This window comes from Palaemon carinicauda, chromosome 10, assembly GCF_036898095.1.
Source record: "Palaemon carinicauda isolate YSFRI2023 chromosome 10, ASM3689809v2, whole genome shotgun sequence".
Taxonomy (NCBI): Eukaryota; Metazoa; Arthropoda; class Malacostraca; order Decapoda; family Palaemonidae; genus Palaemon; species Palaemon carinicauda.
Genome location: NC_090734.1, coordinates 116,300,316 through 116,322,618, shown reverse-complemented (window position 1 = coordinate 116,322,618; position 22,303 = coordinate 116,300,316). Strand labels below are relative to the sequence as shown.

General features: G+C 39.5%; 1 protein-coding gene across 1 annotated transcript in view; it reads right to left on the bottom strand.

Moving 5' to 3' along the window:
• Window positions 1–22,303, bottom strand: part of LOC137648692 (protein Rae1-like) — a 52,017-nt gene that overhangs the window by 8,274 nt on the left and 21,440 nt on the right. The window contains 6 exon segments of the mRNA XM_068381721.1: window positions 2,047–2,241; window positions 6,798–6,971; window positions 6,973–6,981; window positions 7,214–7,393; window positions 7,696–7,857; window positions 17,404–17,508. Coding sequence (XP_068237822.1) covers window positions 2,047–2,241; window positions 6,798–6,971; window positions 6,973–6,981; window positions 7,214–7,393; window positions 7,696–7,857; window positions 17,404–17,508 — 825 coding nt within the window.

Sequence of the window (22,303 nt, the reverse complement as noted above, 5' to 3'; positions counted from 1 at the left end):
TTGGACTTGCACGGAAGGGACCGACTTGCGTTTAAGAGGCCGTGAGACCTTGGTCCATTGTTTCTTCCGAGAAACATCTTCCGCAGACGAGGAATAAATGGGCTCTCTCGTCTTCTTGTGGGTGGGGCGATCTTGGTAAGATACATCCGAAACCACGGAGGGAACGTCTGTCCGCTGATTAAAGCCTGTCGAACCCTTTGGTCGTAACACTAACACTTTCCACAACACTACACTACCACTCACTTTGTCACTACCCACTGCACTCTTACCCTTCAACTCCTTGACGTCTGCCATGAGTTGGTTACGGTCACTCGCCAATGACTCGACTCTCTCACCCAGAGCCTGGATGGCACGCATCATATCTGCCATCGAAGGTTGTTGAGTGCTAGAAGGGGGATCAGGAGCAACCACTACAGGGGCAGGAATAGGTTGTGGGGCATGGGGAGAGGAAATATCAACGGAGCGAGATGAACTTCTCCTGACTCTATCTCTCTCTAGCCTACGTGAATATTTCAGGAATTCGAGAAAATCGAATTCCGAAAGCCCAACGCATTCCTCACATCGATCTTCCAATTGACAGGTTTTACCCCGACAATTGGAACAAACGGTGTGCGGATCGATAGAGGCCTTCGGAAGACGCCTTGAACAGTCCCTAGCACTACACTTTCTGTATTTAGGGACTTGAGAAGGGTCAGCCATCTTGAATTAGTCAAAGGGGAATTCAAAATCTATCCAAGTCGTCAACAAATAATCCAAAAATCAATAAAAGAATGCAAGGATGTATTGAAGATAACCTCTGCAAAGCGAAAGCTAATAACTAGAAATGTGTACTTCACCAAAATCTGTGAAAACCAATCCAGTAAGCAACAGCGAATTTAGTAGGTCTTGCCGGTGGCACGACAGAGAGAAAATTGGTTGTGTTTACATGGAGTACTTGAGTACCTGCTCGACAGATAGCGCTGTTGATGTACACTCCCTACCTGCATAGCGATCGCTGGCGTATTTTGACCGTAGGTTTTTTCTGTCGGGCAGCAGAGCTGCAGCTTATATGATCACCGGCTAAGTTTAATATTGAAAAATTAGGGAGTCTTTGCAATCTAAACCAACACCGAATAATAGAAGACATTCGGTAATCGTCTAGAGACTCTAGAAGAAGGCTTATCCATTATAGGACTTTAGGAAGACTGAATACATGATATAAGACAATAGAGAGAACTCTGTTTATGTCTAACTGTTGGGGAAAGAGCCATGTATAAACACAAAGGAAAAATACTATTTGGGTCTGTACCTCTATAAGCAGCAAGGTCTATCAAAAGAGCTTTAATTTTGCTAGATCTAAAAGCTAAACTAATTAGTTTAGCCTCAGGATAACATGAATAAGGAAGATCAAGTTTTCTCATTCCTCTGCTTACTGTCAAACATATCAGCCCTTTTCATTTGAATAGTGAGTGGTAGAGCCATCCGGTTCAAGCAAAGAAGGAACTGTTGCATCTACACCAAAGAGTGCAGATTTAAGGGTACCCCACAACCTTTGTTCTGTGTTGTATCGAAAGGGTTTCTTTCAAGGTTAAATTGTATTCCTTTTCAGTTGAAGCATAAAATCTATGAGCAAAAGCTCTATGCTGAGTAACTTTATTCCCAATCAAATCTGATCTGTTACCCTTCCAAAGATGATATGCCTTCTGCTTCTCCAAATAAGCATGGGTGACAGCGGCAGCACCAATACCCAGTCAGGAGTGGAGCTCATTTCAAAATTATAACTCCATTGAGCTTGAACATATTTTTGACTTACGGTAATTGTGTTCGTAAATCTGGAAGTTCGCAAATTGAATGTTCATACCTTAAGCACTATCTGTACCATTTTTTCATTATTGACTGTGGTAGCTTGCTTAGCCAGTTTGAGTTCATTGGGGTTTGATCCTTAAGAAATTTCATAAGTACTACATACAGTAAACAATAAGAATAGTGTATTGACAATCTAAAGTATAAAAAATCAGTTTCAGGAGAAAGAGACCAGTTTATACAAAAACAGACTTTAAATCATACCTTCGACCAGTCGTACGAAACTGCATAGGAAAATATTTGGCCATTGTGATTAAAAGCACAACAGGAGATGGGCTGTTCCATGGCTTCAGAGTTTTTGAGCTTTGTTCGTGCATCTTTGTCCCAGAAGCTAAATCTACCGTCGGATCCTACAGTTGCTAGTGTACCATGCACAGGGTGGAATTTGATGTCGTTCACCTGGAAAGTTGAAATGAGTTAGCTTTGAGCAGTAAAGAAAATAATCTACATGTTTTTGTATTAAATCTCTATGTTGTTCCTAGTATTAATTTACAGTACTTTACAAATTAATTTTAACCCTTTGAGTGCCAACTCCTCACCAAAAAAATTGCCACTGAAGCTAAAGGAACCTTTTTTGGACATTTTACTAAACTAATCTTAACAAATATAAGAATTTTCAAAGGGCTAATTATACACAAAAAAAATATTATGCCTAATTACATTAGAAACATCTTTCCCCCTCTCTCAATAATGGTCATAATTATCAAATAACCAAACCCAGGCCATCATATTTTAAAAATTAAGTAAACATACATTGAAATAATACTAATAATAATAATATTTGACCTCAAATGCATTGTTAAAAAATCAATAAGACTTGTGATGAAAATCATATAAATGCTAAACTTTGTCACAAGGAGAACAAAAGAACAAGTAGAAGCTTGGCTTTAAAAAATTAATTTACCGAGACTGTGATGAAAACATTTTACCTTTGACCTACAGATAGAAGCCTTTGCTGAAATTGGGTATTTTCACATTAAAACTTTAGCAATTAATATGAAGATAAAACACTTTCAATAAACATCGGGTGTAAGTAAACATTCCACTTTATAACTCAATGTGAGGAACCAGTGTAAAATTTTCTAGAACATGACCTGATTCAAAATTACAAATCCTAAATATAATTACTATTTTTCCTAACTATACAGCCCTGAGTCCTTTAGGAGTATAATTTTAGTAAAGCTGGCAACTTAGGTCTAAAGATTTTATAACAAGGTGTTGGTAGTTACTGGTGGCGGTGGGGATGCCTCAGCCATCCCCTGGCTCACTAAATGGCCACCTTGACCTTCACCTTTGAATAAGGGGTAGATTGAAGCAGAAAGTTAACTTACAATACTCAGTTTTGCATAATCAGGAAAAATAAAAAAATTTCAAATCTTTTATTTGTTACTAAATGGATACAAAATCGTGTCATTTAATAGGAGACTATCCTTAGGAGTGAGGAAGTTCCTACGACCAAACTGGCTGTTCTAAAATTCCGGGATGTCGGTGCACTCAAGACTGATTTCCATTAACATCTATTGTCCTAAAAGGGTTCAAGTGATAGATTTAAGCTTTGCTGTTAGACAGAGTCAATTTAGTAACCTCTATCCGCACTGGGATATCTTGTTAGAATGTAAAGCTAATACAGATAGATAAGTTAACATTTATATGCATCTTACCCTTGTTAAGAGGATGGCAATCAAACTCTTAAATTTTACATAAAATAGAATGGTGCTCAATATGGTACCTTACCTGCATCAGAGTCTATATGGGTCTATCTAAACAACATAAGATGTCGACTGTTGCACCCCCAAGGGCGGGGGAAAGAGGAAAAGGGCCAGAAATTCTTACTCTTAACCTAGACTAATATCGCATAACATGATGCTTCTTATCCTGTTAGGAATTAAGAATGCTACATTACTTATTGATCAGCTATCACAGACCCCACAGACATGTTGAAAGACGTGAGTACAATTCCTAAGGTAATGTATTGTGAAGGTTGTCTAGCACTTCCAGACTCATACCAACAAAGCTTGTGCTATTGATTGGTTATTTTTAAAGGCTATAGAAGCTCTTACTCACCTCACTTCATGAGCATGAGCAAGGAATGGTTCTGCCATGTCACTATCCACCCAATGTTCCTGTACTCTGGTTACTGCTTTGAAGCCAGAAGGAGATAAGTGTTCTTTGACTCTCCTCTTTTACCTTCCTGAACCAATAAATAAGTTTTGAGGCTATGATCTATGAGTTGTGCCCTCAAAGAACAAAGAGGCAACTCATCCAAATCCTTAGTTACCTCCTGGAGTGAAGTAATAGATAGTAGGTCCGCCAAAGAACCTGCCACCCGTTGAGATACTACCGCTAGTGTTATTGGGTCTTTTGACTGGCCAGACAGTATTACATTGGATCTCTCTCTGGTTATGGCTCATCTTTCCTTTGCTTACATACACCAAATAGCCTGACTTATTCTTTACACACTCTCCGCATTTCTCATAAAACTGACAACACTAAGATAACCAAACAATTCCTCGTCACCCAAGGGTTTTACTACTGCAAAGTAATTATTCAGTGTTTACTTTCCACTTGGTAAGTAGAAGAGAGACTTTAGCTATGGTGCGCATCGCTTTTTGGAAGACACTCCAAAATAAAACCACCATTCTCTAGTCTCTGTACCATAGTCTTGCATTGTTTTGGGTTAGAGTTCTCTATCCTTTTTCTTATTTCTCTTTCTCACTGGGTTAATTTTTCCTGTTGGAGCTCTTGGGATTATAGCATCCTGCTTTTCCAACTAGGGTCATACTGTAGCTTAGCTAGTAATAATAACAACAAAAATAAAGAAAAAGAAAAGTTGTGAATGGTGGGAGTTTTGAGTCTTCATTATGAATTCATTCCTTCCTCCAATCCTCAGTATGAGATACAGAGTATGACAAATGGGGATTTTGCTAACCTGTTTAGCCAAGGCCAGGGCTAGTAAGAACTGTTTTCAAGGTAAGATCCCAGTCAGAAGCCTTTCTTGGGGTTTGTTTGGGGCAGTTTTCAAAGAGCTGAGAATTTGGTGATGTCCGAAGTTGGTGGTTTGAGCTCTCCTGGAAGGCAGGATCGCTCAAATCTCTTAATCAGCGAGTTCCCATGAAGAAGAAAGGTCAAGGCCTTTCAGCCAAGACGTGGCTCAAGTCTCAGCAATAGCCCTTTCCTGCCGACATGGAAAGGCATTTATTTCTACATAAGATGATAAGAGTCTGCTATCCTCTGTAGAGAAGCTGCAACTAGAGAAATACCCCTTGTGCCACAACACTAACCATAGAAAATAGCCCCCTTGGTCTGGTAAACTGCTGCCATGGACTTGCAGAGGTATAAGGCCACCTTTTTTGCAGCGCCTTGCAAAAAGCCCATGTCATCGAGCTGTGATGTTGCCAAAGGTAAGGTTGGCACAGGCGGTTGGGTCGGTTGGGGAGCTCTCTGGGTATCTCAGACAATATCAGGAGGTCAGGGTACCACCCTGCTTGTGACCCATTTGTAGCCAAAATCCTGTTGATGATCCTCTTGATCAGGAAAAAAGGCACAAAAGTGTAAGCATCAAGTCCGTCTCGCGGATGTTGAAAGGTGTCCTCGAGAGCTGCTGCCTAATCCGGTACTGGTGACCAATAGGTAGGGGGCTTCATTTTGAGGCTTGTTATTACTGAGGAACTCCATAAAGTATGGAAACTTTTTGCCACGAAGATGAATAGATCACTCTCCACCTCTCACCTGTCCATAGCAGTTAGATAAATAGATCACTCTCCACCTCTCATCTATCCATAAGTTACAATAACGTTCTTCTTGCCTGGAATGAACCTTGCTGACAGGTCTTTTACTTCATTTTCTGCGGCTTATAAGTGGGCTTGTTTCATTAAGTCACAGAGGTTGTGAGAGGCTATTACTCCTTGTTCATGATGTAGGCTATTACGGTAGAATTGATGCTCATCAACACTACCGAGTTACCTAACAGGAGTCGTTAAAAAGAATGCAGAGCTAGAAGAGCTGCCATCAGCTCTCGTAGATTGATATGCAGGGTCTTCTCCTACTCGGCACAAAAATCCTGCTACGATCTGTTCTCCTTAGCTATCCTTTGAAACGTACGAGAACAGAAGCATCTCCAAGGATGGTCATTCTAAGGGTGTTCCCTTTGAGAATGTTGTCTCCTAACCATCAGTACAGGTGCTCCCATATTTCAGGAGTTACTTGGACAAACTGGTGCTGGTTCAGGTCCTCCCTTATTTTCATGTGTTACTTGGAAATAACTGGTCCTGGTTGCCGTTGGCTGGCAATCAATGCCTCTTTAGGCACCACTGAAGGTATCTCTAGCATAATCTCCCTTGCAGTACGAGTTTTTCCAGGGAAGACAGGTAGCCCAGAAGTTGTTGCCACTTCCAGACAAAAGTTGTGGTTTGTGAAGGATAGAACACGCTACTTTTCCGAGTCTGTTTTCAGAAGGAAACACTTCCCCCCTATACTGTATCTAACCTCATAACCAGGTAAACCATCCTCTTCCTGAGCTCCAGATTGGACTTCTCTAAATTTATCATGATCCCCAGACCATGTCAAAATGGACTCGTCGAGTTATTGAAGATGAATACCTAAGGAGTGAACATTTGAGGGGGCGGTCGGCAGTACAAAGCCGAGGACTTTGAGCCAATGTATGAACACAAATTGCCAGAAATGAGAGAGAGAGAGAGAGAGAGAGACCTAGTTGGAAAAGCAAGATGCTCTTCTTGAATTATTTTATTTTTCTTTGTTTCCTTTCCTCACTGAGCTATTTTCCCTGTTGGAGCCCCTGGGTTTATAGCATCCCGCTTTTCCAACTAGGGTTGTAGCTTAGCAAGGAATAATAATAATAAATATGAGAGAGAGAGAGAGAGAGAGAGAGAGAGAGAGAGAGAGAGAGAGAGAGAGAGAGAGAGAGAGAGCATATATCTCTTGGAATCCATACTTACAGCATATATGTCTTGGAATCCATTTGACGTTCCATTTGACCTGTGGCACTTGAAGGTGAAGTTGTCCCTTGGTGATGCTGCTACTATGTATTGGATAGCCACCCGGCCTTCTACACTTCCCAGGGCAAAGCCAGCCGGTGCACCAGCCCCTTTCTTGTCTTTGAAGATTGCAACCACATCTGTGCTGTAAATATGTAAATTTGTATTAAAATTACTACAACTAATGTATTGGAATTTCCACAATGGACCCAAAGTTCCTTTATCAAGGTGATCTACATGAATAGAGATTCTTTGTCTTTCTTAAATGCATCCAAGTGATTTTGGAGCATCAGTCAACCGGAAAATGTTCAAACAACTTCAGCAAACAGATCTAAGAAAACAAAGTAAAGTATGTAAAAGCAGATGAATATAGGTACCTGGTATTTTAAGGGTGATTCTATTTGTTTGTACTCTTGTGGTTGACCTTCCAGCTGGTATACTATTAAATGACGATTAGCTGTGCCAACCACCGCCATTGGATACTCAACATCTGCACAATAACATCTCTCGGGTAAGTTAATTGTTAATATTGGTGTAGCACTTCTCGTGTCCCAAAACTGGAAATAAAACCATACAAGAAATCAAAATAAACATTAACCATACTTCTTAATATAACAGAATCGGTTGGCCAGGAAAATATAAATCTCTTCTCTAATCAAAAGGGCTAAAATACACAAAAGGAAGGATAGACACCTACAAAAATGAATAAGTAAAAAAAGACCCACTAATAAAAATGGTGTGTAGATATTTCAATCCAATAACACATCACTTTATAATGATTTTCAGTTTTCCTACAAAGGGCATGAACTTCCACTTTCAGCAAGGTAAAATTCAAGAAAAGCTAACCAAGTACTTTTACCTTCAACGTCTTGTCCCAGGAACCGGTCATGATGCAAGAGTAGGAAGGAGCTTTAATCCAATGTACAGTTTTAACTGGAGCCTCATGCTGGGCGACCTGCATCTTTTGATTGCTGCCTAAATCCCAACAATGTACTGTTTTATCAGCACTGGCCATAAACACCTGTAAGTATATTAAGAAAATGCATACCTGTATATATAAATAAAAACTTAGTGAATCTGAAAAGACAAGTTGCCCTGTTAGAAATTCCCAACTTAGGTGAAAAACTGAATTTTAGTAAAATAAAAATTTCCATACAAACCCATCCATTATATTAGGCATTCAATTGCTGTCTGCAACATTCCACTGACTCAACAATTTGTTGACAAAAGAAAAAGAGCAGCAGCACTTTTCTCACACAACATTCAAGACTCAGCTCATGTGTTATGATGATTGGATGTGGAAGAACAGCAGCACTGACACTACAAATAAGATTGAACAGTCTGAATGTTAACAATCCATCACTCATACAAAGCAAAATTCACAATTCAAGCGGGATACCGAGTACAGTAGATGAATATCCCTGATTGTTTGCTAAGATCTCATGGATTCTGGAGAGCTCTTGGAAACTGTGATTTCAGGGATCTGCAATTCTTGATGTACCCAAGAGATTACAATAAGGTTGCAATACTTCATGTATAGGAACAAACCAAATAAGGGTGAGATCAGAATGGATATGGCACACGAGCCAGCATTTAAACGTCTTCTTGCTGAGTATTGTTAAACACGCAGTAATTACACACACTAATCATTCACTTTACTGTAAACCCCAGGCTAAAACAGGCGTTCCGTTCCAGTAGCCCAGCCCCTCCACAACGATAGCTGAAAAGCCACGAAGTACAGACAGAAATCTATGGTAGAATGGCCTAAAATACGAAGCTTCGAGGAACGAATTTTCGAAGACACAAATAAAATCATTTTTTCTCATGCTTCAATTTACATACCAACAGTTTGTGATGATCGATAATTTGTGGCTTTCAAAAATTTAATAATCTTTAAAAAGTAAAAGAAATAATATAAGTATCGTTAATAATGCATAAACCATACAGCCACAATAGAAACTAAACGGACAAACAGGTTTTGTTATGAACAATCAACTTTGACAACAGCTGTTTTGCTTGTATTTCAATCATTGTACTATAGTAAACAATTGTCGTAACTATATTACAAAGTGAGAGAGAGAGAGAGAGAGAGAGAGAGAGAGAGAGAGAGAGAGACTCAACTTGATACGATAAACCAAGACAAGTTAAATCTAATATCAATATATAACTGTTTAGAAAGTCAAATACAAAAAGAATACCAATCATAACGTCACTAACCAAAGTATCGTGTCAAAAAGTTCACGCATGTTACTGAAAACTTTGAAGTGTGATTACTCAAAACTATCATTTTTCCAATTCAAATATTTCCTAAAATTTGGAAAATAATTCTATTATTTCTAAAACTACATAAGTTAACGTATATATGTTCTGCATTTATTGTGTAACGAAGCTTTTTTATATAGTTATAAATATCACTAGAGAGAATTTAATTAAAAAAGACGAAATTCAGCGTGACGTCAAGGATTTTCATCACTTTATTCATTTATATATTGATCTGTTTGAGATTTTGGGAAAACCTCAATTACAAGTTGTTTATAAAAAAAAAAAGACCGTAATTCACATGTGATGACAGACATATATACGAAGTGACAGACGAACAAAGAACATACATGTTGAGTTTTCATGCTCATATAGCTTGCAATGGTATTATGACTGTACCATGAAAATATCTAGTTACTAAGTAAAATAGTTTTTTTATTAATATTTTTGTATTTGGAGGTGATCCGCACCTTACGTATAATAAGAATGCTATATTTTCATATTTCACTATATCCTTACTCACTTTGGAGAAAAGATTGAGGATATATACTGCCAAATATAAACAAGCTGAAGCTGAAGTGAAAAACAATGTTCGTAGCTGCCAAACTGCTTGGAATTGGGGAAAGATCTGTCCGAAGCTGGAGGGAAAATTGACAAAATTGTTTGTTATACTGTAACATGATCTCATAAAATTCCCGTGTTTCCAGCAACTGCAATATGGTGTATTTGGTTTATGAAAAGTTGAATAAAATTGAACAAAACCTACCTAATTAATTGGAAGAAAAATAATCAATTTCTTAAGCTGTATAATCAAGTACAGCAAACCTAAAAACTATAAATTATCATGCATCCGGAAAACTTTTATATACAATTAAACTTGACAGTAAATAAAATATTGAAAGAGAAGTATTTTGAATAAAATTATTTACCATAGTATGATATGATAGTTTAAGCATTCACTGTTTCTTTTGAGAGCAAAAAAGATCCTTAAGAAGTTTGCTTTAATCAGCTGATTCGAAAAGCATAGACAGTTGTGTACAGAAACTTATCAACGAAAACAACGGAAAAGATTACTTATTTTCATATCTAAATACGATCCTAATATATAAATATTATTAGTAGATACTATTAATTGAAACATCAATTTTATAAAAATCTTGTTTATGTTAACAAAGTGGGTATTTACCAGGAGGTGGAAATAACAATGCAGTATTTATCCCAGAGGTGGAAATAAAAATGTGTTATTTGCACCAAATAATTAAAGTAGGAGTTACCATATGCTATTAGTCAGAAGTGAAGTGCCTATACAGCAATTTCTCCTCTACTAGTTATATACTGTACTTAACCAGTTTACCTCAAAGATACTGTTTGTTATCAAAAGGAATGGTCTTTCGTTATATACACTTAATAGGTTATGTACTTACATAATTAACCACTTTACCTTGTTAAGGTAGTTTACTATCGAAGAGAATGCAGAAACCAATACGAATCTATGATTGTCAGTCTTCAGTTAACTTCAAAAGAGGATTAATATCGGGTCTGGAATAATACTATAGCAACCGATTGCTCTGACACCTTCACGCAAGTTCTCTCTGACACCACATTTAGTTCTTTTGTGGAATTTGAACAACAATTCTGGTATTTTAAGGTAAAGACTGGAAGTGACTATCGAGTGAAGACTTCAAGCAGAGTTGAGGAAGAAAACAGATTAAGAGAATTTCTTCACCTGCAGAGCTCAACTCTTCCTCTGTGACTTACGTTATAGTGAATCAAGGAAAAATGGAACTGGGCAGAGCATAAAACAAAGGTATCTGCCATGTGGATGCCAATCTTTGATAATATCATTTTCCTCAAAGGATGGGCTAAGCATCACAAGATCAAATTTCATTCATAATCTTGAAGTGGAAAGACTTGCAACATTACTACAGTCAACATAGAAGACTGAAAGTTGACAAGAGAGAATTGGAAAAAAAAAAAGCAACTTAAACCTTTCAATAACTGAGGATTTTTTTTGTTATGCAGATGAAGGGAAGTGAAAAATGATATTTTAATTATAAAATAAATTTTTGAATATACTTACCCGGTGAATATATAATAGCTGCTGCTCAGCGGCTCGACAGAAAAACACACACAAAAACTCGCGAGCGATCGCTATGAAGGTTGCGGGTGTGCCCACCAGCGCCAACTATCGGCCAGATACCACACATGCATGTAAACAAGCCTTCAATTCTTCTCGTCCCGCTGCGTCTCTATTGGGGAGGAAGGGAGGGCCTTTAATTTATATATTCACCGGGTAAGTATATTCAAAAATTTATTTTATAATTAAAATATCATTTTTAAATATTTAACTTAGCCGGTGAATATATAATAGCTGATTCACACCCAAGGCGGAGTTAATTAAGTTTACAGCGTATATGCTTAGAGTTTTTGACAGTTATCAATATAACAAAACCAAAATATATAGGTACCTGGTAAGGAAGTTGACTTAGACGATTACTCTGCCTTGTAAGTCTGTCTTCCTCACGAAGCCCAGCGATCCTCTTAGGATGCTGAAGGACTCCCAGGAGCTGAAGTATGAAGGGTTGCAACCCATACCAACAGGACCTCATCAAACCCCTAATCTGGGCGCTCTCAAGAAATGACTTTGACCACCCGCCAAATCAACCAGGATGCGAAAGGCTTCTTAGCCTTCCGTACAACCCAAAAAACAATATTGAAAAACATTTCAAGAGACAGATTAAAAAAGGATATTGGAATTAGGGAAGTGTAGTGGTAGAACCCTCACCCACTACTGCACTCGCTGCTACGAATGGACCCAGTGTGTAGCAGTCCTCGTAAAGAGTCTGGACATCTTTTAAGTAAAATGACGCGAATACTGACTTGCTTCTCCAAAAAGTCGTGTCCATGATACTTTGCAGAGATCTATTTTGCTTGAAGGCCACGGAGGTTTCTATAGCTCTAACTTCGTGCGTCTTAACCTTAAGCAAACATCGGTCTTTCTCATTCAAGTGGGAATGAGCTTCTCGTATTAAAAATCTGATAAAGTATGACAAAGCATTCTTTGACATAGGCAATGATGGTTTCTTGACTGAGCACCATAATGCCTCAGATTTACCTCGTAATGACTTAGTACGAGCTAAATAGAACTTAAGAGCTCTAACAGGACATAACACTCTTTCCAGTTCGTTGCCTACGATCTCTGATAAACAAGGAATATCAAAAGATTTAGGCCAAGGACGAGAAGGCAGTTAATTTTTGGCCAGGAAACCAAGTTGAAGAGAACAAGTGGCTTTTTCTGTAGAAAAGCCGATGTTCTTACTGAAGGCATACAGTTCACTGACTCTTTTAGCCGAGGCCAAGCACACTAGGAAAAGTGTCTTGAGAGTGAGATCCTTCAGGGAGGCTGAATGTAATGGCTCAAACCTGTCTGACATGAGGAACCTTAGGACCACGTCTAAGTTCCATCCAGGAGTTGCCAAACGACGTTCCTTAGAGGTTTCAAAAGACTTAAGGAGATCTTGTAGATCTTTATTGTTGGAAAGATCTAAGCCTCTATGCCGAAAGACCGAAGCCAACATGCTCCTGTAGCCCTTGATCGTGGTAGCTGAAAGGGAGCGAACTTTTCTCAGGTGTAAGAGAAAATCAGCGATTTGGGCTACAGAGGTACTGGACGAGGACACAGATGGTGACTTGCACCAGTCTCGGAAGACTTCCCACTTCGACTGGTATACTCTAATGGTAGAAGCTCTCCTCGCTCTTGCAATCGCACTGGCTGCCTCCTTCGAAAAGCCTCGAGCTCTAGAGAGTTTTTCGATAGTCTGAAGGCAGTCAGACGAAGAGCGGGGAGGCTTTGGTGTACATTCTTTACGTGGGGCTGACGTAACAGATCTACTCTTAGAGGAAGACTCCTTGGAAAGTCTACCAGCCATCGAAGTACCTCGGTGAACCATTCTCTCGCGGGCCAGAGGGGAGCAACTAACGTCAACCTTGTCCCTTCGTGAGAGGCGAACTTCTGCAGTACCTTGTTGACAATCTTGAATGGTGGGAATGCATATAGGTCCAGATGAGACCAATCTAGAAGAAATGCGTCTATGTGTATTGCTGCTGGGTCTGGGACTGAAGAGCAATAGATTGGAAGTCTCTTGGTCATCGAGGTTGCAAAGAGGTCTATGGTGGGTTGACCCCAAGTCGCCCAAAGACTCTTGCACACGTCCTTGTGGAGGGTCCATTCCGTAGGAATTACCTGACCCCTCCGACTGAGGCAGTCTGCTAAGACGTTCAAGTCGCCCTGGATAAACCTCGTTAACAGGGAGATGCCTCGATCTCTTGACCAAATGAGCAGGTCCCTTGCGATCTCGTACAGCGTCAGGGAGTGGGTGCCTCCTTGTTTCGAAATGTATGCCAAGGCTGTGGTATTGTCGGAGTTGATCTCTACCACTTTGTTTCGAAGGAGACTCTCAAATTTCATCAAGGCTAGGTGGACTGCCAAAAGCTCCTTGCCGTTGATGTGCATGCTCCTCTGACTTGAGGTCCACAGACCTGAGCATTCCCGACCGTCCAGGGTCGCACCCCAACCCAAATCCGACGCGTCTGAGAATAGTATGTGGTTTGGGTTCTGAACTGCTAGGGAAAGTCCCTCTCTCAGACTGATATTGTCGTTCCACCAATTCAGGCATGCCTTTACTGGTTCGGAGATCGGGATTGAGACCGTCTCTAATGTCTTGTCCTTTTTCCAGTGAAAGGCTAGATGGAACTGGAGAGGTCGAAGGTGTAGCCTTCCTAGCGAGACAAACTGCTCCAGGGATGATAAAGTTCCTACTAGACTCATCCAATTCCTGACTGAGCATAGTTCTCTCTTCAACATCAGTTGGACTTTGAGCAGGGCTTGCTCTATTCGGGGGGCAGACGGAAAAGCCCGAAAAACTGGACTGCGAATCTCCATCCCTAAATACAGTATAGTTTGGGATGGAATCAGCTGGGACTTTTCTAGGTTGACCAAAAGTCCCAATTCCTTGGTCAGATCCAATGTCCAATGAAGATCCTGCAGACAGCGATGACTGGACGAGGCTCTGAGAAGCCAGTCGTCCAAGTACAGGGAGGCTCGGATTCCCGATAAATGGAGGAATTTTGCTACATTCCTCATAAGCCTCGTAAACACGAGAGGAGCAGGACTTAGGCCAAAGCACAGGGCCCGAAACTGGTATACCACATTGTTGAAAACAAACCTCAGAAACGGTTGGGAATCTGGGTGTATGGGGATGTGGAAGTATGCGTCTCTTAGGTCGAGAGAGACCATCCAGTCTCCCTTTCTGACCGCTGCTAAGACTGATTTCGTGGTCTCCATGGTGAACTTTGTCTTCGTAACAAAGACGTTGAGTGCACTGACGTCTAGCACCGGTCTCCAACCTCCTGTCTTCTTCGGTACTAGGAAGAGACGGTTGTAAAACCCCGGTGAATGAAGGTCCGAGATTTTCACCACCGCTCCCTTCTCTAGCAAAAGACACACTTCTAGGTTCAGGGCTTGTCTCTTTGACTCCTCTCGGTACCTGGGAGAGAGGTCGATGGGGGAAGTCGCTAGAGGAGGTTTGCGTACAAATGGGATTTTGTACCCCTCTCTGAGCAACCTCACAGATTGTTGGTCTGCGCCCCTCTTCTCCCAGGCCTGCCAGAAGTTCTTCAGTCTGGCTCCTACTGCTGTCTGAGGCTGCGGGCAGTCAGACTCTGCCACGTGAGGACTTGGCTCCTCTCTTTCCCTCGGCACGAGTACTTCCCCTGCTGGGAGCTCTGCCACGAAAGGGCGGAATAAATCTGGACGCCGGAGTGTCTATCCTAGGTCTAGCAGAAAAGGATGTAGAAGGAGTCCCTTTGCGAGCAGAGGACGCCACCAAGTCATGGGTGTCCTTCTGCACGAGTGAAGAAGCTATGTCCTTAACCAATTGTTGCGGGAACAAAAACTTTGATAAGGGAGCAAAGAGCAGTTCAGTTCTTTGACAGGGAGTAACTCCTGCCGAAAGAAAAGAGCAAAGGGACTCTCGCTTCTTTAAGACTCCCGACGTAAAAGATGAGGAGAGCTCATTGGAACCATCGCGGATGGCTTTATCCATACAGGACATAATCAGTAAGGAGACATCTCTATCAGCCAATGAGATTTTCCTACTTAAGGCTCCCAAAGACCAGTCAAGGAAGTTGAAAACTTCAAAGGCTCTATAAATGCCTTTCAGCAGATGGTCAAGGTCCGAGGAGGACCAACTAATCTTCGAGCGTCTCATGGCTAGGCGGCGGGGAGAGTCTACAAGGCTTGAGAAGTCACCCTGGGCAGAGGCAGGGACTCCCAAGCCGAGAACTTCTCCCGACCCAATCTGAACGATAGCGAATGCTGAAACTAAATGGTCGAGGGACAACGGCATGTATGATGGGAAAGATGCCAACCAACAGGAGAGCAGGATATTATGGCAGTTACTAGCATCAGGGTAGGGAGATAACCAATGGTGGTTTGTTTAAGGTTTGTGGGGTGGGCGAATTTTGAAATTTTTGTCGGCTGGGCGAATTACGTTTCATATCCTAAGTATTTCTTAATAATATGAGATGAAAAAATCTTTGTATGTCGCTTTGTAAAATGACTTTCATTTACAGAAACTTTCTTATCTAGAGGTTTCACTAATGCCAAAAAGCACAGCTGTATTTAACTACGATTCTGATAACATTGATGTTTCAATTAACTGTATCAAATAATAATGCAAGCAATATTCACATAGTATCATATTATGAAATAAAAACATATCGAATATACTGTACAGTACCGCTTTTCTATAGTTTACGATTATATATAAACTGATTTAGGCAAACTAACAAGGGTTTTTTTTTGCTAGAAGAGACAATTTATACTTGAACTATCTTTTTTATTTTACTATAAGTACAATATGTGGTCTTTAGTAAAATTACTTTTCTCATATGCTATTTACTGTCCATTTTAAAGGTATATTGAATTTTAGGGATATCTAATCCCTGTTGCCAATACATGGTAATTTTATAGCTTTCAACAATGGAGAGCTAGATTACAAAGCTTAGGACATTTCTGACTTTTTCTTCTAATTCTTCAAGTACAGTAGTTTTTGTGCAATTGGGTTTAACTTTTCATGAACCAAAAAAGGTATACAGTACTACAATGTAATAATATATCAGTCATATTCTACTTAACGTCATTTGTAACATCCACGGTAATTGTTTACTCTCATGATATGCAAGGAAATCAGCTCCTGTTCTCAAAATCAGTTACAACAACACAGCTATTTTTTGTTCGGTTATTTATAGCAATATGCATTACTAACGATACTTTTATTGCTTTTATCATTCCCTTTTCTTACTTATTGAACTAGAAGTTGGGATAAAGAGGTTAGTTTATTATAATTAGGTCCAAAAAGAGGAACTTGTATATAAGATCGCAAAAAAGCCCTGATATAGATTTACAAATATTCATAAGTCCGCGATGTACTGAGGGACCAATGAACGTGATATAGCGATAGATTACTGTATGCATGTGAAAAGGTTCTCATACTTACCTGTTATTCCTTGTTTCAAAAATACAAAAGGTTTCCAGTTAGCCAATTTCATCTTCAAGAGATGTTCCCTCTGTTGCTTTGACAAGAAGTAGGCTGAGGTGGAGTGAAATATGGAACAAGGAAAGTTATAAAGATATGCTCATCAGCAGGTGAAAATACTGTACCTCCGAAAGCCCCAAGATATGAGATCATCAGACTGGTTTAGATATGAGACAACCACACTAGGTGACACGTAAATAGACACACTTAAGAGTAAACTTACCAGGCTACAAAGACCATCATCACTGCAGTCAACAGCCCTACTGTGGAACAATTTGATGAGTGACATTTCAACAGTGGGACAGACAAATAAAAAAATGATTTAACAACTGGGGACTACTAGATCCACCTGCACAAGTACTGTACTTACCTACCAAAAGTAGTTGCTCTTCCTTTAACCTTTGTTGTATAGGTATGGGAAATTTGATAACATAAAATTGGAACTATTTAAGTAATGGGTTTGTTGTGAAACAAATCTATATTAAAATATACTAATCATATGAATCTTGTACTGAATTAGTATAAACGAATCTCATTATCAATATTTCTTGAAAAATGCTTTCAACTAAATTTGGTTAGGGGTATAAATCTGAACCACCTTACTATGCTAAGAATAAACAACTTTACTATGCTAAGAATAAACAACTTTACTATGCTAAGAATAAACAACTTTACTATGCTAAGAATAAACAAAATAAAAATAAAAATACCTTGCTTCCATCATCATGCCATGCAACATCCATCACTGGACCACCCATTGTCTGTTGTGCTTTGCCTATAGTTTTACCATCTCTTTGAACTTCCCAACAACGAACCTGTAAAGATAAAGAAAAGTTAGCATTACAGATGAAGTTAAAAAGTACAAGATAATGGTACTAGTGTAAAATCTACAGTATGTATGAAAAAGCAAATTAGGGTTATTCAGAAAAAAATGTAAAAAAAAAATTGACAACCCTATTTCCCAGTTTGGCAATTAAACAAATTTCCTTAGAGATCAAAAGGAAAATGAAATGACGTAATGCACTAGAATATATGGAAATATAAGAAATAAAGAGCAGAATTTCACAGGCATTTAATGAAGATATTACAGTAATGTACTTACAATCAAGAACATGGTTACAGCATAAATACTTTAAATTGTAAAATCATTTTCCTAGAGATGCACACCAACGTTTATTATGTACGAGTATTTAATAAACACAACGCTAGTTTGCTTGTTGAATTTTGTCAAGTTTATAAGTTACAGGTGGAAGCCAATGAGTGGGAAAGGGAGAGGGGGCAGAGGTTTCCTGCCTTCTTGTTCTCCTTTACATTTACAATGGCCATAGGACAAGTCAGGGTTAGCTAGTAGTGGGACTATTTAAAAAAAAATTTTTATTTTCTCTCACTATACAAAATTGGGCCATTTAATAGGAATATGATTTTAGCGAAGCTGTAAACTCGACTGTTAAAATTCACAATGCAATATTGGTAGCTACTGGTGGGTGGCAAGGAAGACCAGCCCCTTGATACCTTACAAGTGGCCTCTTTAACATTCACCTCGGAATTATGGGGTGGATGAGGTGGGGAGTTTAACTTGAAGGACCCAGGTTTGTATAGTTAGGAAAATTACAAATAAATTCTTAAAATTTGTGATTTGTTTTTACATGGATACAAATCCATGTCCTTTAATGGGATACTTATCCTTAGCCAAACTGGTTAGTCTAAAATCCCAGGATATCAGGACACTCAGACCTGGAGAGGTGCACGGTAGTTGACTCCAATCCCCCTCCTATCACCCTGATAAGGTTTCATGTGATAGGCTAGGTTTCACTCAATAGACAGATAGTCACAGCAGAACCTATATCCCCACTGCCATATTATTATTATTATCATTATTACTAGCCAAGCTACAACCCTAGTTGGAAAAGCAAGATGCTAAAAGCCCAAGGGCTCCAATAGGGAAAAATAGCACAGTGAGAAAGGAAATAAGGAAATAAATAAATGATGACAATAAATTAACAGTAAATCATTCTAAAAACTGTAACAACGTCAAAACAGATATGTCCTAAACTATTAACAACGTCAAAAACAGATATGTCATATATAAACTATAAAAAGACTCATGTCACCCTGGTCAACACAAAAACATTTGCTCCAACTTTGAACTTTTGAAGTTCTACCGATTCAACTACCCGATTAGGAAGATCATTCCACAACTTGGTAACAGCTGGAAAAAAACTTCTAGAATACTGTGTAGTATTGAGCCTCATGATGGAGAAGGCCTGGCAATTAGAATTAACTGCCTGCCTAGTATTACAAACAGGATAGAATTGTCCAGAGAGATCTGAATGTAAAGGATGGTCAGAGTTATGAAAAATCTTATGCAACATGCATAATGAACTAATTGAACGACGGTGCCAAAGATTAATATCTAGATCAGGAATAAGAAATTTAATAGACCGTAAGTTTCCGTCCAACAAATTAAGATGAGAATCAGCAGCTGAAGACCAGACAGGAGAACAATACTCAAAACAAGGTAGAATCAAAGAATTAAAACACTTCTTCAGAATAGATTGATCACCGAAAATCTTGTAAGACTTTCTCAATAAGCCAATTTTTTGTGCAACTGAAGAAGACACAGACCTCATGTGTTTCTCAAAAGTAAATTTGCAGTCGAGAATCACACCTAAAATTTTAAAAGTCATACAAATTTAAAGAAACATTATCAATACTGAGATCTGGATGTTGAGGAGCCACCGTCCTTGACCTACTTACAACCATACTTTGAGTTTTATTAGGATTCAACTTCATACCCCATAATTTGCACCATGCACTAATTTTAGCTAAATCTCTTTTAAGGGATTCACCAACCCCAGATCTACATTCAGGGGATGGAATTGATGCAAAGAGAGTAGCATCATCTGCATGTGCAACAAGCTTTTTTTCTAAGCCAAACCACATGTCATGTGTATATAGTATGAAAAGTAATGGGCCAAGAACACTACCCTGTGGAACACCAGATATCACATTCCTATACTCACTATGGTGCCCATCAACGACGACTCTCTGAGATCTATTACTTAAAAAATCAATAATAATGCTAAGAAACGACCCACCCACTCCCAACTGTTTGAGTTTTAAAACAAGGGCCTCATGATTAACACGGTCAAAGGCAGCACTAAAATCAAGGCCAATCATACGAAATTCCAGACCACAATCAAGGGATTTCTGTACAGCATTGGAGATTGTAAGAAGGGCATCACATGCTCCAAAGCCTTTACGAAAACCAAATTGCAAACTAGGGAGTAGATGATTACCTTCAGCAAACCTATTAAGATGTTTTGCCAGAAGACGTTCAAAAATTTTAGATAATATGGGAGTTATGGAAATTGGGCGGTAATCAGTGTGACTTGAGCTACCACAAACACATTTACATAGAGGAGTAACATTACCAATTCTCCAACAAATGCTAAAAGCTCCTCTTCTTGCTAACTTGCGCAAAATAACAGATAACTTTGGAGCTAAGAAATCTGCTGTCTTTATAAAAAAACAAAGGAAAAATGCCATTTGGGTCTACACCTCCATATGCATCAAGGGCCATCAACAGAGCTTTAATCTCATGAGATCAAAAAGCTAAACTAGTTAGTTTAGCCTCAGGAAAACATGAATGAGGAAGTTCAAGTTTTTCATTACTCTGTTTACTGTCAAAAACATCAGCCAACAGGGTTGCCTTTTCATTTGGATAGTGAGTGACTGAGCCATCTGGTTCAAGTAAAGGAGGAACTGTTGCATCTACACCAAAGAGTGCAGATTTAAGAGTAGACCACCATTTATGTCTTTTATGGTTAAATTGTACTCCTTTTCAGTTGAGGCATAAACTCTCTCAGCAAAAGCTCGAAGCTGAGTATAGTTGTTACAGGTCAAATCTGATCTATTACCCTTCCAAAGGTGATAGGCCTCCTGCTTCTCCAAATAAGCATGTCTACAATCATCATTGAACCACGGTTTGTCCTTCACTCGGTACCTTAGCACACGAGAAGGGATACACCTATCAATTATGTTGACTAGCTTCTCATTCAAAGGGACAACAGGATCTACACTACTATATAATTGTGACCAATTCAAGCACAAAAGATCATGCAAAATCCCATTCCCGTCTGCTTGGGATTTCATATAAATTTTACAAGAGTATGATATATCAGGGACAGGCTGCTCAGTCATCATTACTAATGAAATCAAGGCATGATCAGATATCCAGACTGAGAACCAACCTTACTAGTTACAACGGCAGGGGAGTCAGTCTATACAAAGTCCAAGCAATTACCAGACCTGTGAGTAGCTTCATTTATGATTTGCTAACAGCCTGATTCCGAGGCAAAGTCTAAAGCTCTTAAGCCATGGCGATCGGTAGGAGAGATAGAACTTTACCACTCCCTATGGTGAGCATTAAAATCACCAACAAAGACAAAAGAAGCCTTTCTATCATCTTCTTGTACCTTAGCCATAATGGTAAGACAATAGAAGATAGAATCATCCATTGCTAAATTGAAAGTGATGGGTTTACACAAATGCCAATCCTACAACCAACCACAAGGATGATGGGGAAATTACTTCTACAGGTATCTCAACAAAACAGAATAGTTGCTATTTATGGCAGGTTACCTGCATCAAGGTTCGATCCAGCGACATAACGGCTCAACTGCTGCGCCCCAAGAAAGGGGAAAGAAAACTGAAAAATTAAGGCATGACATTCTTACTCTTATCCTAGACTAACATTGCAACTGCTATCTTAAGCAAGATGATTCTTGCTGAGCAACTACCACAACTCCTGGGGAAAACAAATCCAAGGACTTGTGGCTACATTCCCTTAGGTAACGGGCTGTGAAAGTTGTCTGGCATTTTCAGACTCCTTCCTTCAAGACTTACCCAACTGACAGGTTTTTCCTAAAGACTGCTGTTGCACCCACTCTTCTATCTTTGTGAGTGCGTACATGCGCAACCTCTTACAGCTTTGTTTTGCTCTCTACTTATCGTCTGTTGAAGCCAGAAAAAGTTGGTGTTATTAGAGATCTCACACCTGCCTGTGCTGATGAACAGGTTTTGGAGTTGCAGTTTTGAAGGGTTGAGTTCACTCCAGCTAGAGTCTTAGTGCCTTCAAACCAGGTAGTCTTCACATCCTCAAAGGGCAACAAAGTAAATCATCTAGATTGTCGGTTAATTCCCAAAGTGAGGAGATGGAAAAGGTCTCAAGCCTAGGCTCGTGCATGGGTGGATTCAAAGGTTTGGCTATGAACTCTGGAACAGAAGAAAAGGGGACCTTTTTCCATCCCTCTATGTTAATAACAGTATGTGATAAGCCATGACTCTTGCCTAAACATTTTGCTGAGGCCACGCCAATCATGAAAACTGTTTTTGCAAGTGCCAGATACTTCTGGGGAAAAGTCCTATGCTATAGCTGATATTGGCATTTCTTAACAGCAGTGCTTTCTGCTGACCAATTCGACTTGCGTACCTGGTTGCTACTAAAGCCCTCGGCTTGAGAACCCAGTTGGTTAGCTGATTGGTGGGCTAGGAAGGTAACTCGCTTCACCCTTACCAGCAAGGCACATGGGGAGTGCGCATGGTACC